The following is a 25407-nucleotide window of genomic DNA, read 5'->3' on the forward strand; positions in this document are numbered from 1 at the left end:
TAAAAACTTTCCCCGCTCTCATTTAAGTAAGTTTGATGTTTCTGCAGTAACGTACTTATGACTGACCAATGGCTGCCATAACTTGAATTCTGTTCCTTATTTTCTGTAAGCCTAGAAAGAGACCTTTCAAATGGTTTTATCAAAGTTTATATTTTTGAGCTATAAAACTAAGTTGGCTACACCATGGATAATAGCCCATGGTCAAAGGCCGAAAATGACGGCCCTGACGAAATTTTGGATTGCAACACATCATTTTTTAACCTTATAGAAATCACAAAACGTTGACATTGGATCAACGATCATAATTATTATACTACAAGTTATGAAATTATAACAATGGTGGGGTTTTAGTATTCCCCCTTGAAAATAATTATCAGATTGCCTTTATATCCTACAGCAAATTAAGAACTTTACAAGACACAGAATTTCTTGCAAAATACTACATTGCCATGCAGGGATAAATGAATGATAACAATCATGCATGGGAACATTGTATTGATAAGCATATTGCATAACAAACCTCATGTGCTTTGAACTTGTAGAGGACAAAATCTCTCTTGACCTGACACCACCAGTAGCAGGTAGAAGGTAGGCAGCAATCACTGCATCATCCTCCAGAGCTGTCAACTGGAGTGGGTGTGTGCAATATAAAGCCAATGTTAGAATTTTAGGCCTAAATCTTCGGCATTTAATTACACTAACTATTCAGGACACAGATCACAGTCACAGCTTGCACCAGTATCCCCCCTCCCCTACACACACACAGTAGGTACACTGACCAAGAGAAGCAACCTTGAGGGGAGCTCAGAGTGAAGTTGACCTTGACTCCAGTGCTGGAGGGAACATAGGGAAGTAAACCACCGGTACCTTCAGCTTCCCCAGAGAGCTGGCTTTATGAAGGGAGCAGACAAGTGTGAGGCTGCTATCGAGGCTGCCTTCATCTTGATATCCAGTATATGCAGTAGGTAGGTAGTTTAGCTTTAGTAGCGCTATAGCCCACATGGCTTTCTGACCTCTGACCCCATGCAACACCCCCTCATCTTGAGCAGCCCCTCCCCACTTTGTTTGCAGAGAACACTAAAAAAATTGTCGTACTTATAAAATAGACAAAAAAACAGTCATGCATGCCCAATGCTATGGCCAAAATAATAATCACAAAGTACAAAATAGTGATGAACATGGGGTAGTCGAAAACTATTTCACACGTACAGAAATGACACTAAATGTCCTAAGGCTCAGAGTTCAATTGTTTGATGTGGTGTAGCACAGTGTCCATGGAGGGTCTGTCCTGAGGGGAGTGAGAGACACAGGAGGTGATGAGTGGGTGAAGCTCCCACCATACACCTTCCATACTCGATAACAGACGATAAAACAGTTCAGATTTCGGAAATGTTCAAGTCACCACTTCACAAGCAAGCACTCCAAAACTGTACACATCGATCTTTGTCGTCTGTTGTGGTGGTGGTTGACGTGATGAAGGTGGTTGGGGATAGGCCTCAGGGGCAGTGTACAGGATAGCACCTTCTCCAGGAGTAGTGGCATCTCGAGCTAGGTTGGCTGATCCAAAGTCTGAGAGTTTGGCAAGCCATTTGTTGTTGGGTAGAGAGAGAAGGAGGACATTAGCAGAGCTCACATCTCTGTGGATGATGGGTTCCCTCTGTCGGTGGAGATAAACCAGAGCTGAGGAGATGTCTCCAAAGATCCTTCGCTTGTTGGGACCAACACGATTGTCTTGGTATGCAGAACGTAGAGGGGTATCCAGGAGCTCTGTGACAATCATGGGACCTGTTTGCTCGTTGAGGACGGCAGCAACAAAGAGGACAAGGTTGGGGTGGCGGATCTGAGCCATGGTGCGAATCTCACGACGAATTCGATCCACCGTGGTCTGTCGTAAGATTTCAGGATACACTCGTTTGACGGCCACCGTTGTTCCTCTAAAGGTTCCCTTGGCAACGTAGCCCCAGGCCCCTCGGCCAAGAATCTCATCCTCTCTAATAGACACCTCCTCTGGAGACACCTGCCAGAACTCCACCTCCTGAGGGTGGCTGCTACGATTGGTGGCTGAGAGAGAGGCCACTCTTCGTTGGAGGACGTCCACTTGTCCTCTGAGGGTCCCTACCAGCTGTTGGTTCTCTGTGTCAGATCTCTGTCGCTGGTTGTTGCAATGTGTCAACAGGTCATTGGAAAGTGTTAGTTGTTGCTGTAATCGAGTGATTTCTTTGTTTTGTTCTGCCACCAACAGTTGAACATCTGAACGTGATTGTGTGGCCTGTTCATTAGAGCTTGTTAGCTGAACCTGACTGTGTCCCAAAAGTGGCCCGATTGAGACTGTTTTAGTGACATCATCGTGTGAGTTGGTTGGTTCAAAGATCTCTAGCATTGTATCTGGCTGTCTCGTTACTTTAGTTACCATAACTAGTCCCATCTCTCTCAGCCTCCTCTCTGAGTCAGGGTTGTACCTGCATGGACACTGTGGGGGGGTGAACACATGTGACTACACATACACTGTACTAGTAATAGCTTACCAGTGCAAATCTCTGCCTTGACTTGTTTACATCGTCCCCACACGTCCACGACCCCCCACATAGGTGTGTCCAGGGGGTAGTCCTTCACACGTACAGACCCTCTCCACACATCATTCACAAACCAGTGGACCTCCTTCTCAAGCGTCAGTAACATTCCTAAGGAATCACCCTCTCCCAAATCTTCTCCCGTGTTAAAACCCAGTCTACAGAGTTTCTTGTCCTTGTAATAAAGATTTTGAGTACTGATGAACGCATACAGTAAATGCTTGTGCTTCTTTTGCCATTTCAAATATCCTAACTGTGTCAGTGTCGAGTCCTCCGGGTTCTCTCCAGTGAAACCAATTTGCTGTTAGAGAGAATAGAGTATCTATATATGCATGAATATAATTAATCTAGATGATAATTATGGTATGTGCATGCATAAAATAATATAGACTGCCAAGCAGCTAGTGTACATACCAAATGAGCTCTCCCTATTCCACCATACCAGGGGCCCCTCCTCTCTGTCATGGTGACTTTGAACATCTGTCCACACTACACCATAGCCGGAGCTCTCAGTCCTAGTGGCTACTGTGTTGCTCTTTGTTAGCTCAACATTCTCTCCCTTGTTCCTATGGAAGGTAACGAGAGAGCTGCTCCATTCTACTCCACCAAACAAGACACATTCATCGCAATCGCTAGTAGCCATCTTTCAACTACTGCATTGCATGTTGTCATACACACAACGCCCCCACATTGCATTCAGTTACAATTTAAAACGAAAAACAATACACAACACTAACATACAACTGACAGAGTATCAATCACAAACGTCATCATTTATCGGACACTGATATCCTACAGCAAATACAGACACCATTTAAGGACACCACTTTATTAGCCTATCTATTCTATAAATATTGTAGCTATATTATATTATACAAAAGAATTGTCTGTCTTAAATGCAGTGCTATAATATTCTCACCAGAGGACTCTTGCAAAAATGCAAACTGCATGAGGACTGTAATAGTAGCAGAACTCTATAGAGCTAGCTACTGACCAACTCAAACTCTTATCGGCACTAACACCAAAAAGTCTCTCGGGCCATACTTTGAAGATTGATACAATGAGAACACACAGACAACACACACTCATACAATGTCACCCTCCATGTTAACAAACTCCATACCATGTTGAAATTGATCTCACATCATGCACCCAATGCACAAAGTACACACACAAGAATAACACTTACCAATTCTATTTCTCAATGGGAGGGCTCCAGTTTTTTGAATGCAAATAAGCACACCTATAATTATATCTACATAATTATAGGCGTGCAGCTTGATTATTTATTAATAGCCTAGAAAGATGGGGATGGGGACCTGCGGGGCTTCAGCCCCTGGAGCCCCCCTTCCTACGCCACTGTATATTTGTAAATGTATACGTGTCAGTTACAAGCCACTAAACAGTAAAAAATGATACCCAGATATGGCAATCCATGAGCCTAAAATTTGCTGCAAAGAAAGAGACGGAACTAAATTGTTATGTCGCAGGTTCATGCAGACATTTGAGTTTAGTGAAATTGTATTCAACAACTGATAAAATGCACAAGAACAAAGGTATAAGTATGTACAAGACAAAAGGCAGTGGAGCAGAGGCTCCCATATACACAAAGAGCCGCCTGGAGCGGGCCCCTATAGCTAGGCACAAAAGGAACAAATTAGAACAACTATACAGAAAGAACCTACTAACAATAGGATTATGCTCACCTTTTATAGTAGAAAGAAAAGCAAACCTTGGCAAAAGCAGCTATAGACACTCACAGCTATCTCTCACAGTGACAGGTCAGGTGATGCATGCACAACAGCGATATGATTATGGTTAGGTTAGGTTGAGGTATTGATTACGGTTAGTTATACCTTGACGTGAGATACTTGTAGCTATATTGCCTAGCAACATTCTACACCCACTCTATTGCTAGCCCTCCGACCAGTTGCCTGAGATACAGACAATACACACTCATACAATGTCACCCTCCATGTTAACAACACTCCATACGTAATACCATAGATAGTAGAGGAAGGGGATTGGAAACACAGGCAATTAGCACTATTTCACACACACCGTCCTTGCTACAACCTCAATTATAGCCGCGACCATGGATACAGCTTGTGCTAAGCTTGTAATAAACTTTTTGTGCACTAATAATATAATGGCAGTTTATACTAAACTAAAAGCTTAAGCAAGCTTATGATCATGCATAGACAACAATGAACAATCCATAAAAGGTATAAGCATGGTCTAAACATAATTATACATGAATTATCAATGTTCTTCCAGTGATTTCTCAGTCCAAGTTCTTGCCACACGTACACATCGACACTGCGGTGACAAAATCAGAGCATGAATAGTGATTTTAAAAATCTAATGGATTGGAAGCAATAATATGGACATTAATCTTTACTATTGCCGAGTCTCTAATATAAACTCAGCTTAGTTATGGAGATGCTACCCCGCAAAGATGGCTAGTGGAAATCAACATATCGGCCAATAACTCAAGAAGTATGCTATCCCCACTTCCAATAATAATATAGCTGAAGCAATAAAATACCATCATGTATTACTACTGTGATCATTCATTTACAATAGATGCAATTCATAAGTCAGTTCTTACCCCACAAATAAAAAGAAGAAGCTATAAGTGTTGTAAAATCTTCAAATTTTTTGTGCTACCAAGAGTGAACATGACTTCTAGCTATAGAAATAATGTTTCATTTTTTACCTAGCCATGCCTCAAGACAAATTTTAGGGCTATTCATACATTTACTTACCTTGTATCCTCTCATCTGTTTCTTTTCAAAAGCTTCTCTTGACCTCAAAACCAGTAAAATCACACCTCAAGGTGTCTATTGGTTGCAACGCGCACGGTCCCAGAGGCCTCACGTTGCAAGCATAAGCTCACGTGATCCCGTTTTCCAATCCCCTTCCTCTACTATCTATGGTAATACTGTGGCTAACCAAATGTCAGACTGAGTTGACCACACAAGTCTTCCTGCAGACAGTGCAGTACATCCACTCTTCCTGTACTTGAAACATTTGTCCATGTATATATAATTATAGTGATCTAATAATCATTATTACCGTTTGCAGTCCCTTCACTCTTCCGACTATTGTGTCCTTCTCTGACAGCTCAACAATATTCTCCTCCACAACAACATCTCTCCCAGTCTATATAATTATTATTGTTATAAACATTATTATGGATTTGCGCATGCGCACACCACAATGTTGTGCTTGAGCACAGTTGATCCAAAGTCAGATTTTCAGAAAAATACCTATCTGGGCCCTGATTTGTCATTTTGCGGCCTCGGACCATATCATATCCATGGGCATGGGCTTCATTAAAATAATCCATGGTACAGCCAAATTGGCAAATATTTTTATCTCTCGAATATGAAGTTTGATGACAACCATCTGAAAGGTATTTTTCTAAGCTTTCAGAAAATGTAAGGTTGGATCCACAGAATTCAAGTTATGGCAGCTGAAAGAAAGATTGATAATGTGGTGTAGTTGACATTTTTCGTCAACAATTTTAGGATTTTCTGAAAGCTTAGAAAAAGCCTTTCATATGACGTGTTTCAATCCAAAATTTCGTCTGGGCCCTGATTTGTCATTTTTCTGCCTCAGACCATGGGCTATATATATATAATCCATGGTACGGCCAAATTGGCAAATATTTTTTATCTCTCGAATATGAAGTTTGATGACACCATTTGAAAGGTCTTCTTCTAAGCTTTCAGAAAATGATAAAATTTTGGACGTTGGATCCACAGAATTCAAGTTATGGCAGCTAAAAGATATTGATTAACGGAGGGTTGTAGTTAACATTTTTCAACAGCCATAACTTCGATCAGTACAGGTGATCTAACGTCAAAAATTTAAAATTTAAAGATTAGAAGCTTTTTATAAAAGCTTTGGCACATCCACCGAAGCATGCATCAGCACCCGCAGTGCTTAAGCTACCCCAGTGCATTAAACATGTTTCATTAACACACACACACACAAACACACGATAATTATATTATAATACTACATTTGTTTATCACAAGAGTTAGATAGAGCTACAAAGTGCTTGAGTGTTCCGATTCTTTCTCCGGCCAGGTGCAGGGAGTAACCAATCAGAAACAGGGCCATAGCGTACGAGGCCACTAGAAAATAGGTGGGGGGTAGGGACTGGTTGAGCAATGACTGCAGGGGAGGTAAGAATGTACATGTAAAATAACTGATTTTGAGTACATCAAAAATCGAAATCTAGACATGTAGAACCCTCGGCCACGCCCCCTAAATAATGGCCGAAAGCTAAGGTGGTCTGGATTGCAGCCACATGTACTTACCATAGGAAGACGACTACTGAACAATGACCATCTCGCTAGTCGCTATTCAACATAACGCAAACAGCATTCTGCTCACTTAACCTCTTAACAGACAGCCACATGCTGTATCAGCAGAAAATGATTGATGTATGTATTTTGTGCACAAAGTACAAACAATCTAGCTCTAGCTTGCCTCTGCAGTCTTATTAAAGCTTGCAAGACATAATTATAGAGAAGCATTTAGTGAAGTCCCTAGGTTAGCTAGAAGCAGTAACTTAGCTCATGAGCATACATGACCTCTCAACTATAATTATAGGGATACGTCTCAGTAGCTGCCAAAACCTTGCTATATAGAGGTTCAACTGTAACTATATGCACCATTGAACAGAGATGAGCTCCAAAACCTACAAAATTCTTTTTTTGTTGCTGTGGGGAATTAATCCCACCACCCATCCACCCACTCACTAATAGGGAGATGCCCATATGAGAGGCTATGACCAGAAGGACGTTGAAGTAGCCGTGCAGTGTGCCCTTAGTGAGGTTGGTGAGTCCATCGCGATGCAGCATCTCCCAGCCATCAAAGTAGACCACCCCCCAGCACACGTGGAGTATGATCATGATGTTAGCTCCAAATGCTGTGTAGAGGTACAATAAATTACATATAGGTCACTAGCTATTGTAAAAATAATTGGTTTGTACATCAACGAAATTGTCGTCTAATATCATGGCTGTAATACTAGTAGCTTGTCAACGTCACTGTATAATTAGGTTTTCAAGCACTTATAACAACGTACCTGACGAGAGGACAAAGTACTGTGATCCATGGATCACTTCAAACCCGGGGGTACAACTATAATACACTGCACACAACCGACGATGGTTCCATGTTCCCACATCTACAGCATAGGACACACAAATTAGTGAGCTTTGGCACTGCGAGCAATTAGCGGTTTTAAGACACTTTAATTGTATACAATAGTGCTTTCTCAGAGCTACAGAATGCGTCTTTGAGTTTGTTAAATAGGACGTTCCTAACACAAGTTATGGCCTCTAAAAGATAGCTCTAAAAACAAACCTGATTTTTCAACACGTATTAACTTTAATACCGTTGATCCAATGTCAAAAAATGTTTATGATTTTCTGAAAGTGACCTTTCAAATGATGTGTTTCGTTCGTTGGGGCCATAATTTGTCATTTTTCGGCCTTGGACCATGGGCTATTATTCATGGTATGGCCAAATTGGCAAATACTGTTATCTCTCAAATATAAACTTTGATGACAAGTCTCTTTCTAAGCTTTCAGAAAATCAGAAAATCATTGAAATTGTATCCACGGAATTCAAGTTATGGCAGCTAAAAGATAGCTCTGAAAACAGGCCTGATTCTGAAAAAACACCCACACCTTCCCCTAGAAAACAGAAGATTAATTAATGTAAGCACTTCCGTCTCTCAAAAACTGCTTACCTTGCAAACAGTGTCCTGGCCAGATCAAATCTCATTCTTCTGTGGAGTGAACCCCAGACCAGTCACAATACAGCCAGCTCTGTGAGTGAGTGAGCACAGTGTGTAAGATGGTACTTGATCTACTGGGTACAGTTACCTTGCTGGTGCTTTGTCAGCGTCTATCTCCTGTAGTGGAAGGTATACCTCAGCCAGCTCATCAGAAGCGCTACACATACAGAGGGAGGGGCAGATGAAAGGTAAATAAAGAACTGAAAATAAGTGACTGAAAATATACACACAAACCATAATCATACGAATGCTCACTAGCAGTCAAACACACAGTACACTACACACTAGGACACCTACACACTGGTAACCCTAATTATAGCTGGATACCAATTTGGTAATAAAATTCATTATTGTAATTTTACTGTACTTAAAACACCTCCCCCCACCCCTAGTATACAGACCTGCCTGCCTGCTGTGCTCTTGTCCCCTGAGGCCATGCAGTAGCTCCCCCTCTCTAGCGAGCAGCTGCACTCTCTCAGTGTCACACTTGAGTACACTATCCAGTGCTAGTGTGTTGTCCCCGGTGACCTCTTGCTCCACGTGTAGTACACTCACACCAGCTGGTAGACGCAGCTCACGACACGCCATAGAGCGGAGGAGGGTGGACTTGCCAACACCTGCACGTGTGTGAGGGGGTGTGTGGTTAGGGCAGGGGAGAGACACACATGTATCACTACAAGTATGCTAGCTGCATGGTTAGATATCTGACACTATGTCCGGTTTAATGTTCAACCTGTGTGTGTGTGTGTGTGGGTGGGAGTGTGTGTGTGTGGGTGGTAGTGTGTGTGTGTGTGTAGGAGTGTGTGTGTGTGGGTGGGAGTGTGTGTGGGTGGCATAATAATTATACGTGATCATTAATTATTTTTATTGCACTATAATTATATAATAATTATTGGACGCTGGAATTCACCGAGCAATATTAAGCCACGTTAAAATTGTTTTTAGGCCTAAATCTTTGCATCAAGCTTAATTAACTATTGACTGTAACTCAGGGTCACAGCTTGCACCAGTATCCCCCCTCCCCTACACACACACAGTAGGTACACTTACCAAGAGAAGCAACCTTGAGGGGAGCTCAGAGTGAAGTTGACCTTGACTCCAGTGCAGTGCTGGAGGGGACATAGGGAAGTAAAATCACCGGTAAGTTCAGCTTCCCCAGAGAGCTGGCTTCATGAAGGGAGCAGACGAGTGTGAGGACCATGACATGGCTGCTATCAAGGCTGCCTTCATCTTGATATCTAGTACAGTACAGTATATTAATAGGTACGTACGTAGTTTAGCTAAAAAAGTCCCACATGGCTTTCTGACCTCTGACCCCAAGCAACACCCCCTCATCTTGAGCAGCCCCTCCCCCACTTCGTCGGCAAAGAACACATAATAAAATTGACAAAAAAGACAGCCAAAATAACCAAAATAATTATCACACAAATAAACTAAGTACAAAATAATGATTAATATGCATAGGGTAGTCGAAGCATAGGGTAGTCGAAAACTATTTCACACGTTTATGTCCTAAGGCTCCGAGTCCAATTGTTTGATGTGGTGTAGCACAGTGTCCATGGAGGGTCTGTCCTGAGGGGAGTGAGAGACACAGGAGGTGATGAGTGGGTGGAGCTCCCGCCATACACCTTCCATACTCGATAGCAGACGAACAAACAGTTCAGATTTCGGAAATGTTCGAGTCACCACTTCACAAGCAAGCACTCCAAAACTGTACACATCGATCTTTGTCGTCTGTTGTGGTGGTAGTTGTGGGGAGTACGGAGATTGAGGAAATGCCTCAGGGGCAGTGTACAGGATAGCACCTTCTCCAGGAGTAGTGGCATCTCGAGCTAGGTTGGCTGATCCAAAGTCAGAGAGTTTGGCAACCCATTTGTTGTTGGGTAGAGAGAGAAGGAGGACATTAGCAGAGCTCACATCTCTGTGGATGATGGGTTCCCTCTGTCGGTGGAGATAAACCAGAGCTGAGGAGATGTCTCCAAAGATCCTTCGCTTGTTGGGACCAACACGATTGTCCTGGTAGGCAGAACGTAGAGAGGTATCCAGGAGCTCTGTGACAATCATGGGACCTGTTTGCTCGTTGAGGACGGCAGCAACAAAGAGGACAAGGTTGGGGTGGCGGATCTGAGCCATAGTGCGAATCTCACGACGAATTCGATCCACCGTAGTCTGTCGTAGGATTTCAGGATACACTCGTTTGACGGCCACCGTTGTTCCTCTAAAAGTTCCCTTGGCAACGTAGCCCCAGGCCCCTCGGCCAAGAATCTCGTCCTCTCTAATAGACACCTCCTGTGGAGACACCTGCCAGAACTCCACCTCCTGAGGGTGGCTGTTATGATTGGTGGCTGAGAGAGAGACCACTCTTCGTTGGAGGACGTCCACTTGTCCTCTAAGGGTCCCTATCAGCTGTTGGTTTTCTGTGTCAGATATTTTTCGTTGATTGTTGGCATATGTTAGTTGTTCATTGGATTTTGCCCACTGTTCATTGGCAAGTGTTAGTTGTTGCTGTAGTTGAGTGTTTTCTTGGACTTTTTCAGCTACCTCTCGTTGAAGCTCTTGATTGTCTGAGCGTGATTGTATGAGCAGTTCATTAGCTCTTGTTAGTTGAAGTTGAATATCTTCCACAAGTGGGGTTGAGACTGTTTTAGTGACATCATTTTGTGACTTAGTCGATCTAAACCCTAGTCTTGCAAACAACGACTGTGTTCCCACTGCTTTAGGTGTTGCATCCTGTGCCAGTCCCATCTCTCTCAGCCTCCTCTCTGAGTCAGGGTTTCTGGACACTGTGGGATAGTGAACACATGTGACTGACTACACATACACTGTACTAGTAATAGCTTACCAGTGCAAATCTCTGCCTTGACTTGTTTACACAGTGTATACACACTCACGACCCCCCACATAGGTGTGTCCAGGGGGTAGTCCTTCACACGTACAGACCCTCTCCACACACCACTAACAAACCAGTGGACCTCCTTTTTCAGCGTCAGCAACATTCCCAAGGAATCACCCTCTACAAAATCATCAGTGTTGAAATCCAGTTTACAGTGTTTCTTGTCCTTGTAATAGAGAGTACGGCCACTAATATTCAGTAAATGCTTGTGATCCTCTCGCCATCTCAAATATGTTAACTGTGTCAGTGTCGAATTCTCCGGGTTCTCTCCAGTGAAGCCAATTTGCTGTCAAAGAGAGCGAATTAATTTAATATACAAGTACATGAATAAGCTACAGATGATAAGAGATCCGAAGCGCTGGTAAAAATTAATACCTTGCACACACCAAATGAGCTCTCACCATTCCACCAGCCCAACCTCCCTCCTTCTCTGTCACAGTGACCTTGAGCATCTGTCCAACAACCACTGGCTTACTAGTGAGCACTATACCATAGTTATGGCTCTTAGTCCTAGTGGCTACTGTGTTCCTCTTTGTTAGCTCAACATTCCTCCCCTTGTTCCTATGGAAGGTAACGGGAGAGCTGCTCCATTCCACTCCACCAAACAAGACACCATCATCCCTTGTAGCCATCTTGCAACCACTAGCCCCACCCCCACATTGCATGTTTACACAAAACGCCCCCACATTGCATACACACCATAGTAGCCTCGATTCCAGGTCGCTCTCAATTGAGAAATTAAAGACCTGGGAGGACACGATTAACCCAGAGGAGGTCCGACAACAGTGGGCCTGAGCTTTCTGAAGCAACGCTCTTTAGTAAAAAAAGGATCATTATGCCGATTCAGCAAAAAGCTAAAGAAGATAAATGTCACACAAAGTTAATTTTGGCAGGCTGCTGAATAAAATGCAATGTGCGCTACAAGTTCTATACCAGACACTTCAGTTGACATTGCCATTAATAATGAGGTAAACATCTCTGTGCTGAACATAGGTGTACAATTCACATACAGAATTCCAAGCTTTTCAGTAATTGAAGTTGAACTGCACTGACATGAGGCAAGGAACATTTCAGTTTGAACATTTAGATGGATCTGTACGTGTGTATGATGGATTCTTGAGATCAGACCAGAGCTTTCCAGACCCTTCTAGACCGTCTACCACCCCTTTTGCTATCACTATTAAAGACCATTGTTTTGTTGATGTAAGTTGCTTCCCAATTTTGTTGTACTGGCGCATACTCAAATACTATGTACTTCTCTTACAGGTTGAAGAGTTTTGTAAAGTTGTGTATGTACGACACCTAAAGGCTTTTGAGAAGCTTGGTTTTCTAATCGTATGAGATTGGCTACTTAATGATGGAAACTGTGACGATGTACTGATAGTAGTGTGTGTGACAGAATATCTAGTGAAGAGTTTGCATCCCAAGAAGAAGACACTTAAGAGAGCTATGTTCCATTTAAATGCATAGGTGTCACTCGTGATACGGAGTATCAGAACATTCTCCATGAAGTTAAGGATATAATTAAAAGTGGTGACATTGTTCCAGTGAAGATGAAACCTGAGCCAGAGAATATTGTTGATCCTGAGGCAATTTCTTTTCAGTGCCTTCATAATGGGGTTTGGCGGACAATTGGTTATGTTGTTTCTGAAATTTGTGAGGAAGTACACACAGCTATCAAACAAGGGGACATATTAGTAGTCGAGTTCGTGTGGGTAAAGTTCAAGCTTTGGAAGAAACAGCCTGGCTATTATGCTTGTATTGGAGTCACTCGGAGAGGAGAATGGTCGATAAAGGTTAAAAGATGTTGTAGCACCTTTACTTGAACTGCAACTTGCAATAATTGTATGGTCATCATCTGTCACAGTTGTTAATTTTGAACGTATGACATTGGATAATTAACGCATGCAAATGACGTATGAATACAAGGTAAAGAATACATAATAGCAATAATACGTCCTCGAAAGTTAGACATACGAGTGTTCGGAGATGTAATTGGGAATATTAGGTAGTGGCGGCAGCTCTTCTGGTGGATTGTGAAAAATTGCTGTTTTGTGTGATGGAAGGGAGGACTTCCCACTTGAAAACGTAGAAGTGGCCATCGATTCAGCTCTCGGGACTCTAGGCATTTTTCTAGGTGATTGTGTGGATGGAATGTCAAAATCAGGTCTGTCACCCTCATAGAAGCGGTCGTGGTTGGAGGTATAATAAAAATACGGCAGATCGGGGTCATTCCGTTTCTCATACTGTTATAGGTCTCTTCGTGCCTATTGCTTTCGCCAAGTTGTACATCACATTGGTTCCACCACCACGATCCAATTGCACCATAGCCTCAAGAGAGAGAATTAGATAATCGGAAGGATGAACTCTTTCATAATAAAGAAGCGCATATTTCTGGAACAGCTTAGTCACCACACCGATCTGTTCTTCTCGACAGAGCTCTGATATTGTCTGACCAGTGCCTGATAAACCACAATTGTTCATCATTGGGCAAGAAGAGTTTGTTTTATTGGTCAAATTGCATTCAGCCTTGGCATTGTCAGGAGAGGAGAAACGGTTTTGCAGCTCCCTCTGAACAGTGTTTCGACAGGCATCAGCTAGCTACAGTAGATGAGATAGAAAATTCACCATTATTTTTATGATACTAACATCTAGTAGCAGTTTACCTGTGTGTACTGCTTCCATGTTTACAAAAAGAAATTCAGAGGCATATTTCCAAAACTGATGTTTTCTTCCAAATGCTTGCATGCACCATAGATTGAAGCTTCAATCTATGCATGCACTGCACTGCTTTTGCTGAATCAGCATAATGATCTTTTTTTTACTAAAGAGCGTTGCTTCAGAAAGCTCAGGCGCACTGTTGTCGGACCTTGCGATTAACCTTAGCTCTAAATTAGCTAATAATTATTATCGTGACCACATTTATTGAACGATTCATCTTTTCTTTCTTTATAACCTCTATTATTATTATTATATTATTATTATTATGTGAACTTTACAGCTATGCACAAAAGAAATTAAGAGATTGGGTGTGAGAAGGAAATAGCTGACAGACTTACTCAAACATTGGAGCAGCTGATGTATATTATATAATGTATAGAGTGATAAGAATAGTTAACAGAGGATCCTATATATGACATTTAGAGCATGGGCAAACCATATGAAATGAACATAAGTTATTTGTGTCAAAGTTTTCTAGAAAATCTGACACTAAAAAGTCCGAAGTCTTTTTCTTAATTGTTCCTAGAGATGAATCTAGATTTATTAAATTCGACGGCAATTTATTCCATACTTTTGCAATTCTAATGAAGTAGAAATGTCTTGAATAGTTATTTCTAGCAAATTTAATTTGAAGGGAATGGCCTGAGCAGCCTGCCCTGGTTTTGGATGAAGTGAAAGATACTAGTTCTCTTATATCGTCCGACTGCTGCTGCATACATTTCACAATAAACATGATATCTTGCAGTTCAAACCATCTCATGAGGGGCAATAACTTTAATTTGCAGAGTCTTGCTTTGTAGTCTGATACATAATCATTAAGGATATATTTTGTGGCTGTGCGTTGCACTTTTTCTAGTGACTTGATATCCTTTATTAATTTAGGTCTCCACAACTGCGAGCAATATGTTAAGTGAGTTCTGACAAGAGACAGATATAATTGTTTCTTTAAATTAGTTGAATAGTTTGTTGGAATGATTCTTCTAATAAGATTGAGTGACATGTAAGCCTTTCCACATATTTTACTATGCTGTTGAGACTATGAGAGATCTTGCGTAACTGTTATCCCTAAATCACGATAAGAATTTACTTGTTCTATGGTGTTATCCTGAACAGAGTAATGACTAGTTTCTTCAGTTTGCTTCAACGATAGTCTAATAGTTTTGCATTTGGACACATTGAGTCCGATATTCCACTTTTCACACCATAAACTCAAAGCATTCAAATCATCTTGCATAAGAATCTCTACATATTGGACACAAGAGCTAGAGCAAAGTAAGCCTTTTCTCCTACTGGAGGTACCCCTATGGCCAAGTTGTCAGGACCTGAAGGTAATAGGACCCCTATAAGAAGCACCTCAAGTACTCCTATCTCTAAGATCCCTGTGAGAAGCATCCCAGGCACTCTGATCTTGTCTCTGTGAGAAGCACTCTTGATCCTGGAGACAGGATCCCTATGAGGAGCACCCCAGGCACTCCTGTCTCCAAAATCCCTGTGAGAAGCACCCCAGGCACTCCTGTTTCTGTGATAAAGCTGCAACATGGAATTGTTTAGTTCAGAGTGTCTCCAACATGAAGAACATGCATCAATGACACTAACAGTCTCAGCTTCTAGCACCCCTTTATTTGTATAGTTTGCTCTGTGCCTGCAAGAATTGGCTGTCACTCATGATCATACTTAGTTGGGCGTGGCCCCACCCTGGACGCGAACGTATGCGTCCAGGGTGGGGCCACGCCCAACTATGTCATACTGTTCTGTGTGTCCCAATAATTATGTAGAGGTTATAAAGATGAATCGTTCAAAGAATGTAATTAAAAGATCGTGATAATTAGCTAATTAGAGCTAAGGTTAATCGTGTCCTCCCTCCTCTGAGAAAGACCTCTATCGGTGAGAGGGGCTGGGATCTAGGCTAACACCATAGATAATCTATGCACACACACACAACACAGTTAGTGGAGTGGAGTTATATCTTGTAGCCATCTTGTATACCAGCCCTGCCCCCACAATGCAGGTTTACACCATTTACACACAACGCCCCCGCATAATTGTATTCAGTACAACGAACACGTCACACAATAGATAGTATGGTCACACACACACACACATAGTGCAGTCCAATTAGAGCCAGTGAGCTAATACTTGGTAACATGTTCCACAGCTTTTCCTTCCTCCACAGCACAATCTCCTGCAGGGGGAGGAGGGTTTATATTATACACAACAGTATACGCACTGCAATCGTAATTATAATTCCCTATCGTTAAAACGATTGAATCACTGCATGGTACTTACACATGCACAAACGTATTTATGTATCGTAGAAACTGGATTATTAGCGCATGCGCTTTTGTGGTCAATAGCAGAGCTCTATATACGCTTATAAAATCGAGAATGCGCCTATAATGCAGTCGTTTCGAGCCCCACCCAGCCACCGGATGTCTCTGTGATGAGTGCTGACTCGCAAGCTGGCTAGAAAGTGAGCAAGCAAGGAAAGCAGGCAACCCTAACTGGATCTATATCATACTATTATGTTACAGTTCAGTTCATTTACATCATTGAAATTCATATTATAAAAACAAAAACATTCATATTGACCAGGAACTTGGAATAAAAGGACCTCATCCATGTCTCACATTCTCTCAGCATTCGGACAAGGTAACAGCATGCCCATGCAGAGAGTCCTTCCAGATGGATATCACCAGCTATATAGCTATCATGCACTGTACAAGCTAACTAGCTCATTAGATGAATCAATTCTAAAATTTCACTAATAACCATCGCATAATTGGAAAAGCCTGCAGTTGAGCATGCGCTTAAAATAAAGATACGCTTATGGTCGAGTAAGCGCTAATAATCCAGTTTCTACGGTAGCTTACCTACACAGTCTTTCGTACTAAATAGAACGAGATAATATTATAACCCAGTTAGCAATAGAACGTAGAGTACTAGTAGCAGTTTCCATGAAGGCTGCTATCATATAAAGATCAGTTGTACAGTCATGTAGCATCGATTTAAGGACGCGTTATAATTTTTTTCTAATTACATGCATGCCTAAGCGCCGGCCAGCAAAAAAATATTTCAGAAAAGAATACTTGGCGCTCAATTGGAATTATTTTGTGGAGTTGGTTGGCGCTTCTATTAGAGTTGTGCTGTAATTAGAAGATCGTACACATTGTTTCATGTACACTAGCTACACCACACTCCACCGTTACCAGTAGCAACCCCCTAGCAACACCACACCCCCTCACCTGCTGTTTGAAGTATCTCCTCTCCTCCTCATCCACCAACACGAGGTTGAGGTAGTAGCGGACACCGAACTTCTTGTTAATGTCCCTCATAGTGGGAGTGAGGTCATAGCCTGCCAGGAACAGACGGATGGGGATGGACTCCCCCCTCACTGGAGCACCATCCATGATCTCATACTTGCCCAACTGCTCATTCTCAGTGTAGATATTAGGAGCTGTGTGTGTGTGTGTGGGGGGGGGGGGTAGGAGCTGTGTGTGTGTGTGGGGGGGGTAGGAGCTGTGTGTATGTGTGTATGTGGGGGGGGGGCAGTTAAACCTGACAACAATCAATGAATTATTCAGTGCTAGAAAAACTGACATTTTCAATGCATAATTGTACTTATAAGCTTGACAACAGACGCGAGGTCACTCAAAGCAACTATAGAGTCCATCAACACATACACTATATTGCAATACTCTGCACAGGAAACTGTAGACAATTATGTAATTACGATAACTACAGTGCAGCAAGTGTACCTGAATATTGTGATTGTTGGTCTGAGTCAATAGAGGGCAGGATGGCATATGACCGATCACTGGTCGTATCGTCATGGAAACAGGCTCAGCACAAGAGATTCTACAAGGACAAATGTAGCTGTGTATTATTTAGCAAGGAGACAATGATCCACTATCAGGAGCATGCACGTGGTGTGGCTGTACGTGCCTGGCTATAATTATCCAAACTCATGGAATGGAGTATACTTAGCGTTATCTTGTATATATAATTACAAGCTAAATATACATGTGTCTAGTGTGTGTGTGGGTGTGTGTGTGTGTGTGTGTGTGTGTGGGTGTGTGTGTGTGTGTGTTGGGCTGACCTCAGTGATGATAATCTTGTGGTTCATTTTGTCAAACACATTCACAGTGATGGCGTAGTCTCTACCTAGTCTCGCGAGCAGACGTGGAAGGGAGGGAACGTCTGGTCACTATTGCAGCAATTCCGTGGACCCCTGCCAGAATGTTGGCAGTGCCAATCAGATTTATCCACGTCATAGTGGGCGGGTAACACCTCGTATATTTTCCTATTATAGCATAAAATGAACGTGAAAAGAAGGATTATTGACTCTAGCAAAGGCTAATTTTAGCATTGAACCATACCTGGCTGTGAAGGAACTCTAGGACAAGTCTGCTTGCGAGACTAGTCTCTACCCACCTTCAACATCCAGTTGTTGCCGGGGGCGATGGAGAAATCTGGAGAAGGGAGAATCATAAAAATGCACAATCAGCATTGTTTGTTTAACCCTTTGCTCACCAAGGTGATGAGGAGGGACGACGTGTATTCCAGCACTTGGTTTAGAGGCTGATGGAGTGTGTAACATGTCTGGAGGGTGGCTAAGAAAATGGTGACATCATCAACAAAGCCTCTAAGCAACTGCACACACAAATACAAATACAAATACAATATTAGGACACTGATCAGACGAATGACATTTTAACCAAAATCGAATTATGTAACTTACAACTGTACACTCAAGTGTATTCACGAATGCCCACTTTAGAAGCGTACATTGACCAAACAAAAACAGAATTGGACGAGAAACTAGTCTAGTCTAGCTCTTTCTAAGCTTTAAGCAAATAATTGACATTGGATCAACGGTACTAAAGTTATGGCTGTTTAAATGTGTTTAACTACCCCTCCCCTCAAGAAGAGTACGATAGATATTTAATGGTTACTAAAGCACACTAACTACAAACAAAAGGATAATATGTACTAGCCTCGTTCACCGGCCTACCCTGGGATCCAGGCTATAATTATATGTACATGACATAATTATGTACAGTACATGACCTTGCAGTATTGACCCTAAACACACACCTGGGTACATACTGTCAAGGAGGTCATGATGAACACACACTAACCTGAGGAGATAGGTTCTCCCTGGAGAGTACGGAGGACAGGTACTGGTTGGAGGAAGCCGTGAGAACAGCTGCACCAGACACACCTCCCAGTTTCCCGATCACCTTCCCACGTACACACCTCTGCACAACGGCCCGGGAAATAGGTAGAGTCTGTGGAGTGTGTGTGCAGGGGAGGGGGCGGTAAACACAAGCAGTGCAGAAGTGTGGGCAGTGAGCAAGTGTAGTTGTAGGAATTAATTTTCTGACAAAATAATCTTCCCAACACATACACTTCAAAAAACCTCAAGGCCATTTATTCCCAACAAACTGGACTGAATGCATATACAGTAGTTCCTTCACAAGTCCCTAACACACATACACAGCTGTGCTTATGCAACCCTCACCTTCAGCTGCCTTGAGGAAGTATCCACTGCCATCTTTGGTGAAGGACACCTCCAGCAGCTACATGACACGGTCCAGTAGTCCATGGATCACTTCAAACCCGGGGGTACGACTATAATACACTGCACACAACCGACGATGGTTTCGTGTTCCCACATCTACAGCATAGGACACACAAATTAGTGAGCTTTGGCACTGCGAGCAATTAGCGGTTTTAAGACACTTTAATTATATACAATAGTGCTTTCTCAGAGCTACAGAATGCGTCTTTGAGTTTGTTAAATAGGACGTTCCTAACACAAGTTATGGCCTCTAAAAGATAGCTCTAAAAACAAACCTGATTTTTCAACAGCCATTACTATAATACCGTTGATCCAATGTCAAAAATGTTATGATTTTCTGAAAGCTTAGAAAGAGACCTTTCAAATGATGTGTTTCGATCCGAAATTTTGTTGGGGCAATTTGTCATTTTCCACCTTGGACCATGGGCTATTATTCATGGTATGGCCAAATTGGGAAATAATTATACTGTTTTCTCTCAAATATAAACTTTGATGACAAGTCTCTTTCTAAGCTTTCAGAAAATCAGAAAATCATTGAAATTGTATCCACGGAATTCAAGTTATGGCAGCTAAAAGATAGCTCTGAAAACAGGCCTGATTCTAAAAAAACACTCACGCCTTCCCCTAGAAAACAGAAGATTAATTAATGTTAGCACTTCCGTCTCTAAAAAACTGCTTACCTTGCAAACAGTGTCCTGGCCAGATAAAATCTCATTCTTCTGTGGAGTGAACCCCAGACCAGCCAGAATACAGCCAGCTCTGTGAGTGAGTGAGCACAGTGTGTAAGATGGTACTTGATCTACTGGGTACAGTCACCTTGCTGGTGCTTTGTCAGCGTCTATCTCCTGTAGTGGAAGGTATACCTCAGCCAGCTCATCAGAAGCGCTACACATACAGAGGGAGGGGCAGATGAAAGGTAAATAAAGTACTGAAAATAAGTACTGAAATATACACACAAACCATAATCATACGAATGCTCACTAGCAGTCAAACACACAGTACACTACACACTAGGACACCTACACACTGGTAACCCTAATTATAGCTGGACACCAATTTGGTAATAAAATTCATTATTGTAATTTTACTGTACTTAAAACACCTCCCCCCACCCCTAGTATACAGACCTGCCTGCTGCTGTGTTCTTGTCCCCTGAGGCCATGCAGTAGCTCCCCCTCTCTAGCGAGCAGCTGCACTCTCTCAGTGTCACACTCGAGTACACTATCCAGTGCTAGTGTGTTGTCCCCAGTGACCTCTTGCTCCACGTGTAGTACACTCACACCAGCTGGTAGACGCAGCTCACGACACGCCATAGAGCAGAGGAGGGTGGACTTGCCAACACCTGCGCGTGTGTGAGGGGTGTGGTTAAGGCAGGGGAGAGGCACACGTGTATCACTACAAGTATGCTAGCTGCATGGTTAGATATCTGACACTATGTCCGGTTTAATGTCCAACCTGTGTGTGTGTGTGGGTGGGAGTGTGTGTGGGTGGGAGTGTGTGGGTGGCATAATAATTATACGTGATCATTAATTATTTTTATTGCACTATAATTATATAATAATTATTGGACGCTGGAATTCACCGAGCAATATTAAGCCACGTTAAAATTGTTTTTAGGCCTAAATCTTTGCACCAAGCTTAATTAACTATTGACTGTAACTCAGGGTCACAGCTTGCACCAGTATCCCCCCTCCCCTACACACACACAGTAGGTACACTGACCAAGAGAAGCAACCTTGAGGGGAGCTCAGAGTGAAGAGTTGACCTTGACTCCAGTGCAGTGCTGGAGGGGACATAGGGAAGTAAAATCACCGGTAAGTTCAGCTTCCCCAGAGAGCTGGCTTCATGAAGGGAGCAGACGAGTGTGAGGACCATGACATGGCTGCTATCAAGGCTGCCTTCATCTTGATATCCAGTGCAGTACAGTATATTAATAGGTACGTACGTACGTAGTTTAGCTAAAACAAGTCCCACATGGCTTTCTGACCTCTGACCCCAAGCAACACCCCCTCATCTTGAGCAGCCCCTCCCCCACTTTGTCGGCAAAGAACACATAATAAAATTGACAAAAAAGACAGCCAAAATAACCAAAATAATTATCACACAAATAAACTAAGTACAAAATAATGATTAATATGCATAGGGTAGTCGAAAACTATTTCACACGTTTATGTCCTAAGGCTCCGAGTCCAATTGTTTGATGTGGTGTAGCACAGTGTCCATGGAGGGTCTGTCCTGAGGGGAGTGAGAGACACAGGAGGTGATGAGTGGGTGGAGCTCCCGCCATACACCTTCCATACTCGATAGCAGACGAACAAACAGTTCAGATTTCGGAAATGTTCGAGTCACCACTTCACAAGCAAGCACTCCAAAACTGTACACATCGATCTTTGTCGTCTGTTGTGGTGGTAGTTGTGGGGAGTACGGAGATTGAGGAAATGCCTCAGGGGCAGTGTACAGGATAGCACCTTCTCCAGGAGTAGTGGCATCTCGAGCTAGGTTGGCCGATCCAAAGTCAGAGAGTTTGGCAACCCATTTGTTGTTGGGTAGAGAGAGAAGGAGGACATTAGCAGAGCTCACATCTCTGTGGATGATGGGTTCCCTCTGTCGGTGGAGATAAACCAGAGCTGAGGAGATGTCTCCAAAGATCCTTCGCTTGTTGGGACCAACACGATTGTCTTGGTAGGCAGAACGTAGAGAGGTATCCAGGAGCTCTGTGACAATCATGGGACCTGTTTGCTCGTTGAGGACGGCAGCAACAAAGAGGACAAGGTTGGGGTGGCGGATCTGAGCCATAGTGCGAATCTCACGACGAATTCGATCCACCGTAGTCTGTCGTAGGATTTCAGGATACATTCGTTTTACGGCCACCGTTGTTCCTCTAAAAGTTCCCTTGGCAACGTAGCCCCAGGCCCCTCGGCCAAGAATCTCGTCCTCTCTAATAGACACCTCCTGTGGAGACACCTGCCAGAACTCCACCTCCTGAGGGTGGCTGTTATGATTGGTGGCTGAGAGAGAGACCACTCTTCGTTGGAGGACGTCCACTTGTCCTCTAAGGGTCCCTATCAGCTGTTGGTTTTCTGTGTCAGATATTTTTCGTTGATTGTTGGCATATGTTAGTTGTTCATTGGATCTTGCCCACTGTTCATTGGCAAGTGTTAGTTGTTGCTGTAGTTGAGTGTTTTCTTGGACTTTTTCAGCTACCTCTCGTTGAAGCTCTTGAATGTCTGAGCGTGATTGTATGAGCAGTTCATTAGCTCTTGTTAGTTGAAGTTGAATATCTTCCACAAGTGGGGTTGAGACTGTTTTAGTGACATCATTTTGTGACTTAGTCGATCTAAACCCTAGTCTTGCAAACAACGACTGTGTTCCCACTGCTTTAGGTGTTGCATCCTGTGCCAGTCCCATCTCTCTCAGCCTCCTCTCTGAGTCAGGGTTTCTGGACACTGTGGGATAGTGAACACATGTGACTGACTACACATACACTGTACTAGTAATAGCTTACCAGTGCAAATCTCTGCCTTGACTTGTTTACACAGTGTATACACACTCACGACCCCCCACATAGGTGTGTCCAGGGGGTAGTCCTTCACACGTACAGACCCTCTCCACACACCACTTACAAACCAGTGGACCTCCTTTTTCAGCGTCAGCAACATTCCCAAGGAATCACCCTCTACAAAATCATCAGTGTTGAAATCCAGTTTACAGTGTTTCTTGTCCTTGTAATAGAGAGTACGGCCACTAATATTCAGTAAATGCTTGTGATCCTCTCGCCATCTCAAATATGTTAACTGTGTCAGTGTCGAATTCTCCGGGTTCTCTCCAGTGAAACCAATTTGCTGTCAAAGAGAGCGGATTAATTTAATATACAAGTACATGAATAAGCTACAGATGATAAGAGATCCGAAGCGCTGGTAAAAATTAATACCTTGCACACACCAAATGAGCTCTCACCATTCCACCAGCCCAACCTCCCTCTTTCTCTGTCACAGTGACCTTGAGCATCTGTACTTGTCCAACAACCACTGGCTTACTGGTGAACACTATACCATAGTTATGGCTCTTAGTCCTAGTGGCTACTGTGTTCCTCTTTGTTAGTTCAACATTCCTCCCCTTGTTCCTATATGGAAGGTAACGGGAGAGCTGCTCCATTCCACTCCACCAAACAAGACACCATCATCACTTGTAGCCATCTTGCAACACTAGCCCCACCCCCACATTGCATGTTTACACATAACGCCCCCTCATTACATTCCATTTAACAACTTGTGTCGCAGTATCGGGTATAATTCTACGAGTATATCGTTATGCAGAATTACTTGCTAATAATATTATATGCAAACCAATAGCATAATGATATTGGTTGGGGTTCAAGAGCATTGTTCATCTGAATGGGCATCCCCGCCTAGGGGATTAACCCCTCAGCCTTTCGGGGGTTATATTTTAGCCAGATCTTGTTTTCTTTAAAATGGTATTTTACCACATATCTTTACGTCTATCTTTTGTTTGGGTGAGGAATGAGTCCCTTCGACTCACAAATACTCCCAAGCTGAGCCCAAACAACCCTTTATTGTCATTTATGTACCTTTTATTTACTCAGTCTGACGTATGTTATATTATCTCCATGATATTACAGATCTTTTTTTAGTTAGTGTATAGGAAGCCTATCTTGATTTCATGTATACCGGTATAATCATCATTATATAGATAATGTACTAAGGGCATGACGGAATTAGCTCCATAATTCAGACACAAGACACAAGGCACAACAACCAAAGTTAGAGAAGAACGATTACTTCTCGGCTCTTTCTATAATTATGATGCTGGGAAAAACTTAGCCAAGGAGTGCATGTGCATGCAGAGCTTGACCATGCAAATAACGCTTACTGTTAGCACTATTGCTCTGATTCTAAAGGAGTGGCCAGTATAGTAAAGAGGATTCAGGCCAATTGTGGATATGCGTGGACAAAGCGAGATTTTGTGAGTAGTCTACCGTCGTTGAACTGACTAAAAACGCCATGTAAGCTAATATAACATAGCATATGCAGAAGTGATTGTTGCGAGAGAGAGCGTCGGCTAATTAGTTATGTATTCCTCTAATATGGGATGCCAACACTGTAAAGTTAAATTTGGCTGTAATAGAGACCAGACATCTCTCCTCAGGTCTGCTAGCACCTGAGGCTATACCACGGCTGAGTTATCTGATTGGAAACGAACCGAATGTCTAACCCAGCGTTTGCCTGCTGCTATGATCATTTCTTTTATCGATATATAACTATATGGCAATCCTCCCTTGGGTTAGGCCATTGGAGTTGGAACCATTGTCCTGCTTCATAGGCACCGCTGCCCCATGTATAACAGTGAAACTATAGGGTTGTCCTTGATGCAGCGAACGAGCAAGAAGTGGCTTGTATTCCACTGTGAAGCAAATGTTGACCACCATTGAATGTCAGAACGTGCAGCGACATTCAGGCGGCGAAAGCCGTCTAAGTGATGGAATGTGGTAGATGCATCAATCAGTCACAAACATGCTGAGGTATATCCAATAAGGGACAGCAACCCCTTGTCCTCCCTGCCTTTATTTAGTTTAGTGCTCTACCATATTATAGTGAATTCCAATTTAATTAGCCATCCGCCCATCCCTGAGAATTTGCTAAGCTCCAAGAGGGGGGGGGCCGTTGCCTGTTCCGCGATTGTTTCATTATATCCACTGTATAACGCGTCTGCAGGAGATGAGCACTTTACTATTCCATTGCATGCGCACCTATATATAGCAATCATATAATACTGATACGATAATTATACTGCAACATATCGT

General features: G+C 42.8%; 5 protein-coding genes and 1 long non-coding RNA gene across 10 annotated transcripts in view; all 6 read right to left on the reverse strand.

Annotated features, from left to right (window-relative positions):
* The window catches only part of LOC135333478 (ATP-binding cassette sub-family F member 3-like), a 51372-nt gene extending 29835 nt beyond the window's left edge, over positions 1 to 21537 (reverse strand). Inside the window, exons 1-9 of one of the 5 annotated variants that reach the window (XM_064528453.1) lie at positions 21309 to 21510; positions 20714 to 20928; positions 20403 to 20471; positions 20267 to 20345; positions 19527 to 19682; positions 19144 to 19293; positions 18536 to 18655; positions 18382 to 18474; positions 18102 to 18305 (exon numbers count right to left, since the gene is read on the reverse strand). In XM_064528453.1, the coding sequence (XP_064384523.1) occupies positions 18439 to 18474; positions 18536 to 18655; positions 19144 to 19293; positions 19527 to 19610 (390 nt within the window). In that variant the 5' untranslated portion in view covers positions 19611 to 19682; positions 20267 to 20345; positions 20403 to 20471; positions 20714 to 20928; positions 21309 to 21510 and the 3' untranslated portion in view covers positions 18102 to 18305; positions 18382 to 18438. Of the gene's footprint in view, positions 1 to 520; positions 628 to 779; positions 989 to 18101; positions 18306 to 18381; positions 18475 to 18535; positions 18656 to 19143; positions 19294 to 19526; positions 19683 to 20266; positions 20346 to 20402; positions 20472 to 20713; positions 20929 to 21308 lie in introns of those variants that run through there. The other 4 variants (XM_064528455.1, XM_064528454.1, XR_010393917.1 and 1 more) reach the window with 4 other exon arrangements.
* Positions 1076 to 2498, reverse strand: LOC135333460 (probable serine/threonine-protein kinase DDB_G0271682). Its single transcript, XM_064528429.1, has one exon. The coding sequence runs from the start codon at positions 2423 to 2425 to the stop codon at positions 1394 to 1396; it is 1032 nt and encodes a 343-aa protein (XP_064384499.1). The 5' UTR covers positions 2426 to 2498; the 3' UTR covers positions 1076 to 1393.
* Positions 6532 to 7957, reverse strand: LOC135333485 (uncharacterized). Its single transcript, XR_010393932.1, has 3 exons — positions 7675 to 7957; positions 7346 to 7515; positions 6532 to 6755 (listed from the first exon to the last, which is right to left on the reverse strand). It is a non-coding gene; the product is annotated as an uncharacterized LOC135333485 (long non-coding RNA).
* Positions 9747 to 11958, reverse strand: LOC135333443 (probable serine/threonine-protein kinase DDB_G0271682). The gene is made up of 3 exons (XM_064528414.1): positions 11686 to 11958; positions 11234 to 11570; positions 9747 to 11174 (listed from the first exon to the last, which is right to left on the reverse strand). Exons 1-3 carry the CDS (start codon positions 11947 to 11949, stop codon positions 9904 to 9906), a joined length of 1872 nt encoding a protein of 623 aa, XP_064384484.1. The 5' UTR covers positions 11950 to 11958; the 3' UTR covers positions 9747 to 9903.
* On the reverse strand, positions 16020 to 18276 carry LOC135333524 (uncharacterized). The gene is made up of 4 exons (XM_064528498.1): positions 18167 to 18276; positions 17761 to 17846; positions 17248 to 17459; positions 16020 to 16187 (listed from the first exon to the last, which is right to left on the reverse strand). The coding sequence occupies exons 1-4, from the start codon at positions 18274 to 18276 to the stop codon at positions 16071 to 16073; spliced, it is 525 nt and encodes a 174-aa protein (XP_064384568.1). The 3' UTR covers positions 16020 to 16070.
* A 106-nt stretch (positions 21538 to 21643) lies between the features above and the next one.
* LOC135333445 (probable serine/threonine-protein kinase DDB_G0271682) lies at positions 21644 to 23793 on the reverse strand. Its single transcript, XM_064528416.1, has 3 exons — positions 23544 to 23793; positions 23092 to 23428; positions 21644 to 23032 (listed from the first exon to the last, which is right to left on the reverse strand). Exons 1-3 carry the CDS (start codon positions 23739 to 23741, stop codon positions 21762 to 21764), a joined length of 1806 nt encoding a protein of 601 aa, XP_064384486.1. The 5' UTR covers positions 23742 to 23793; the 3' UTR covers positions 21644 to 21761.
* Positions 23794 to 25407: the final 1614 nt, after the last annotated feature.

This window comes from Halichondria panicea, chromosome 3 (assembly GCF_963675165.1).
Source record: "Halichondria panicea chromosome 3, odHalPani1.1, whole genome shotgun sequence".
Classification (NCBI taxonomy): domain Eukaryota; kingdom Metazoa; phylum Porifera; class Demospongiae; order Suberitida; family Halichondriidae; genus Halichondria; species Halichondria panicea.

Excerpts from the sequence above, each read along its gene's own strand:
- LOC135333445 (XM_064528416.1), bottom strand. The coding sequence starts at position 23,741 with ATGGAGCAGCTCTCCCGTTACCTTCCATATAGGAACAAGGGGAGGAAT. Across the intron at positions 23,429-23,543 it reads GAGGTTGGGCTGGTGGAATG|CAAATTGGTTTCACTGGAGA; the intron begins GTGAGAGCTCAT and ends TCTCTTTGACAG. Across the intron at positions 23,033-23,091 it reads CAAGGCAGAGATTTGCACTG|TGTCCAGAAACCCTGACTCA; the intron begins GTAAGCTATTAC and ends ACTATCCCACAG.
- LOC135333443 (XM_064528414.1), bottom strand. The coding sequence starts at position 11,949 with ATGCAATGTGGGGGTGGGGCTAGTGGTTGCAAGATGGCTACAAGGGAT. Across the intron at positions 11,571-11,685 it reads GAGGTTGGGCTGGTGGAATG|CAAATTGGCTTCACTGGAGA; the intron begins GTGAGAGCTCAT and ends TCTCTTTGACAG. Across the intron at positions 11,175-11,233 it reads CAAGGCAGAGATTTGCACTG|TGTCCAGAAACCCTGACTCA; the intron begins GTAAGCTATTAC and ends ACTATCCCACAG.
- LOC135333524 (XM_064528498.1), bottom strand. The coding sequence starts at position 18,276 with ATGACGTGGATAAATCTGATTGGCACTGCCAACATTCTGGCAGGGGTC. Across the intron at positions 17,460-17,760 it reads CCAACAATCACAATATTCAG|CTCCTAATATCTACACTGAG; the intron begins GTACACTTGCTG and ends ACACACACACAG. Across the intron at positions 16,188-17,247 it reads GGAGATACTTCAAACAGCAG|GAGATTGTGCTGTGGAGGAA; the intron begins GTGAGGGGGTGT and ends CTCCCCCTGCAG.
- LOC135333460 (XM_064528429.1), bottom strand. The coding sequence starts at position 2,425 with ATGGGACTAGTTATGGTAACTAAAGTAACGAGACAGCCAGATACAATG.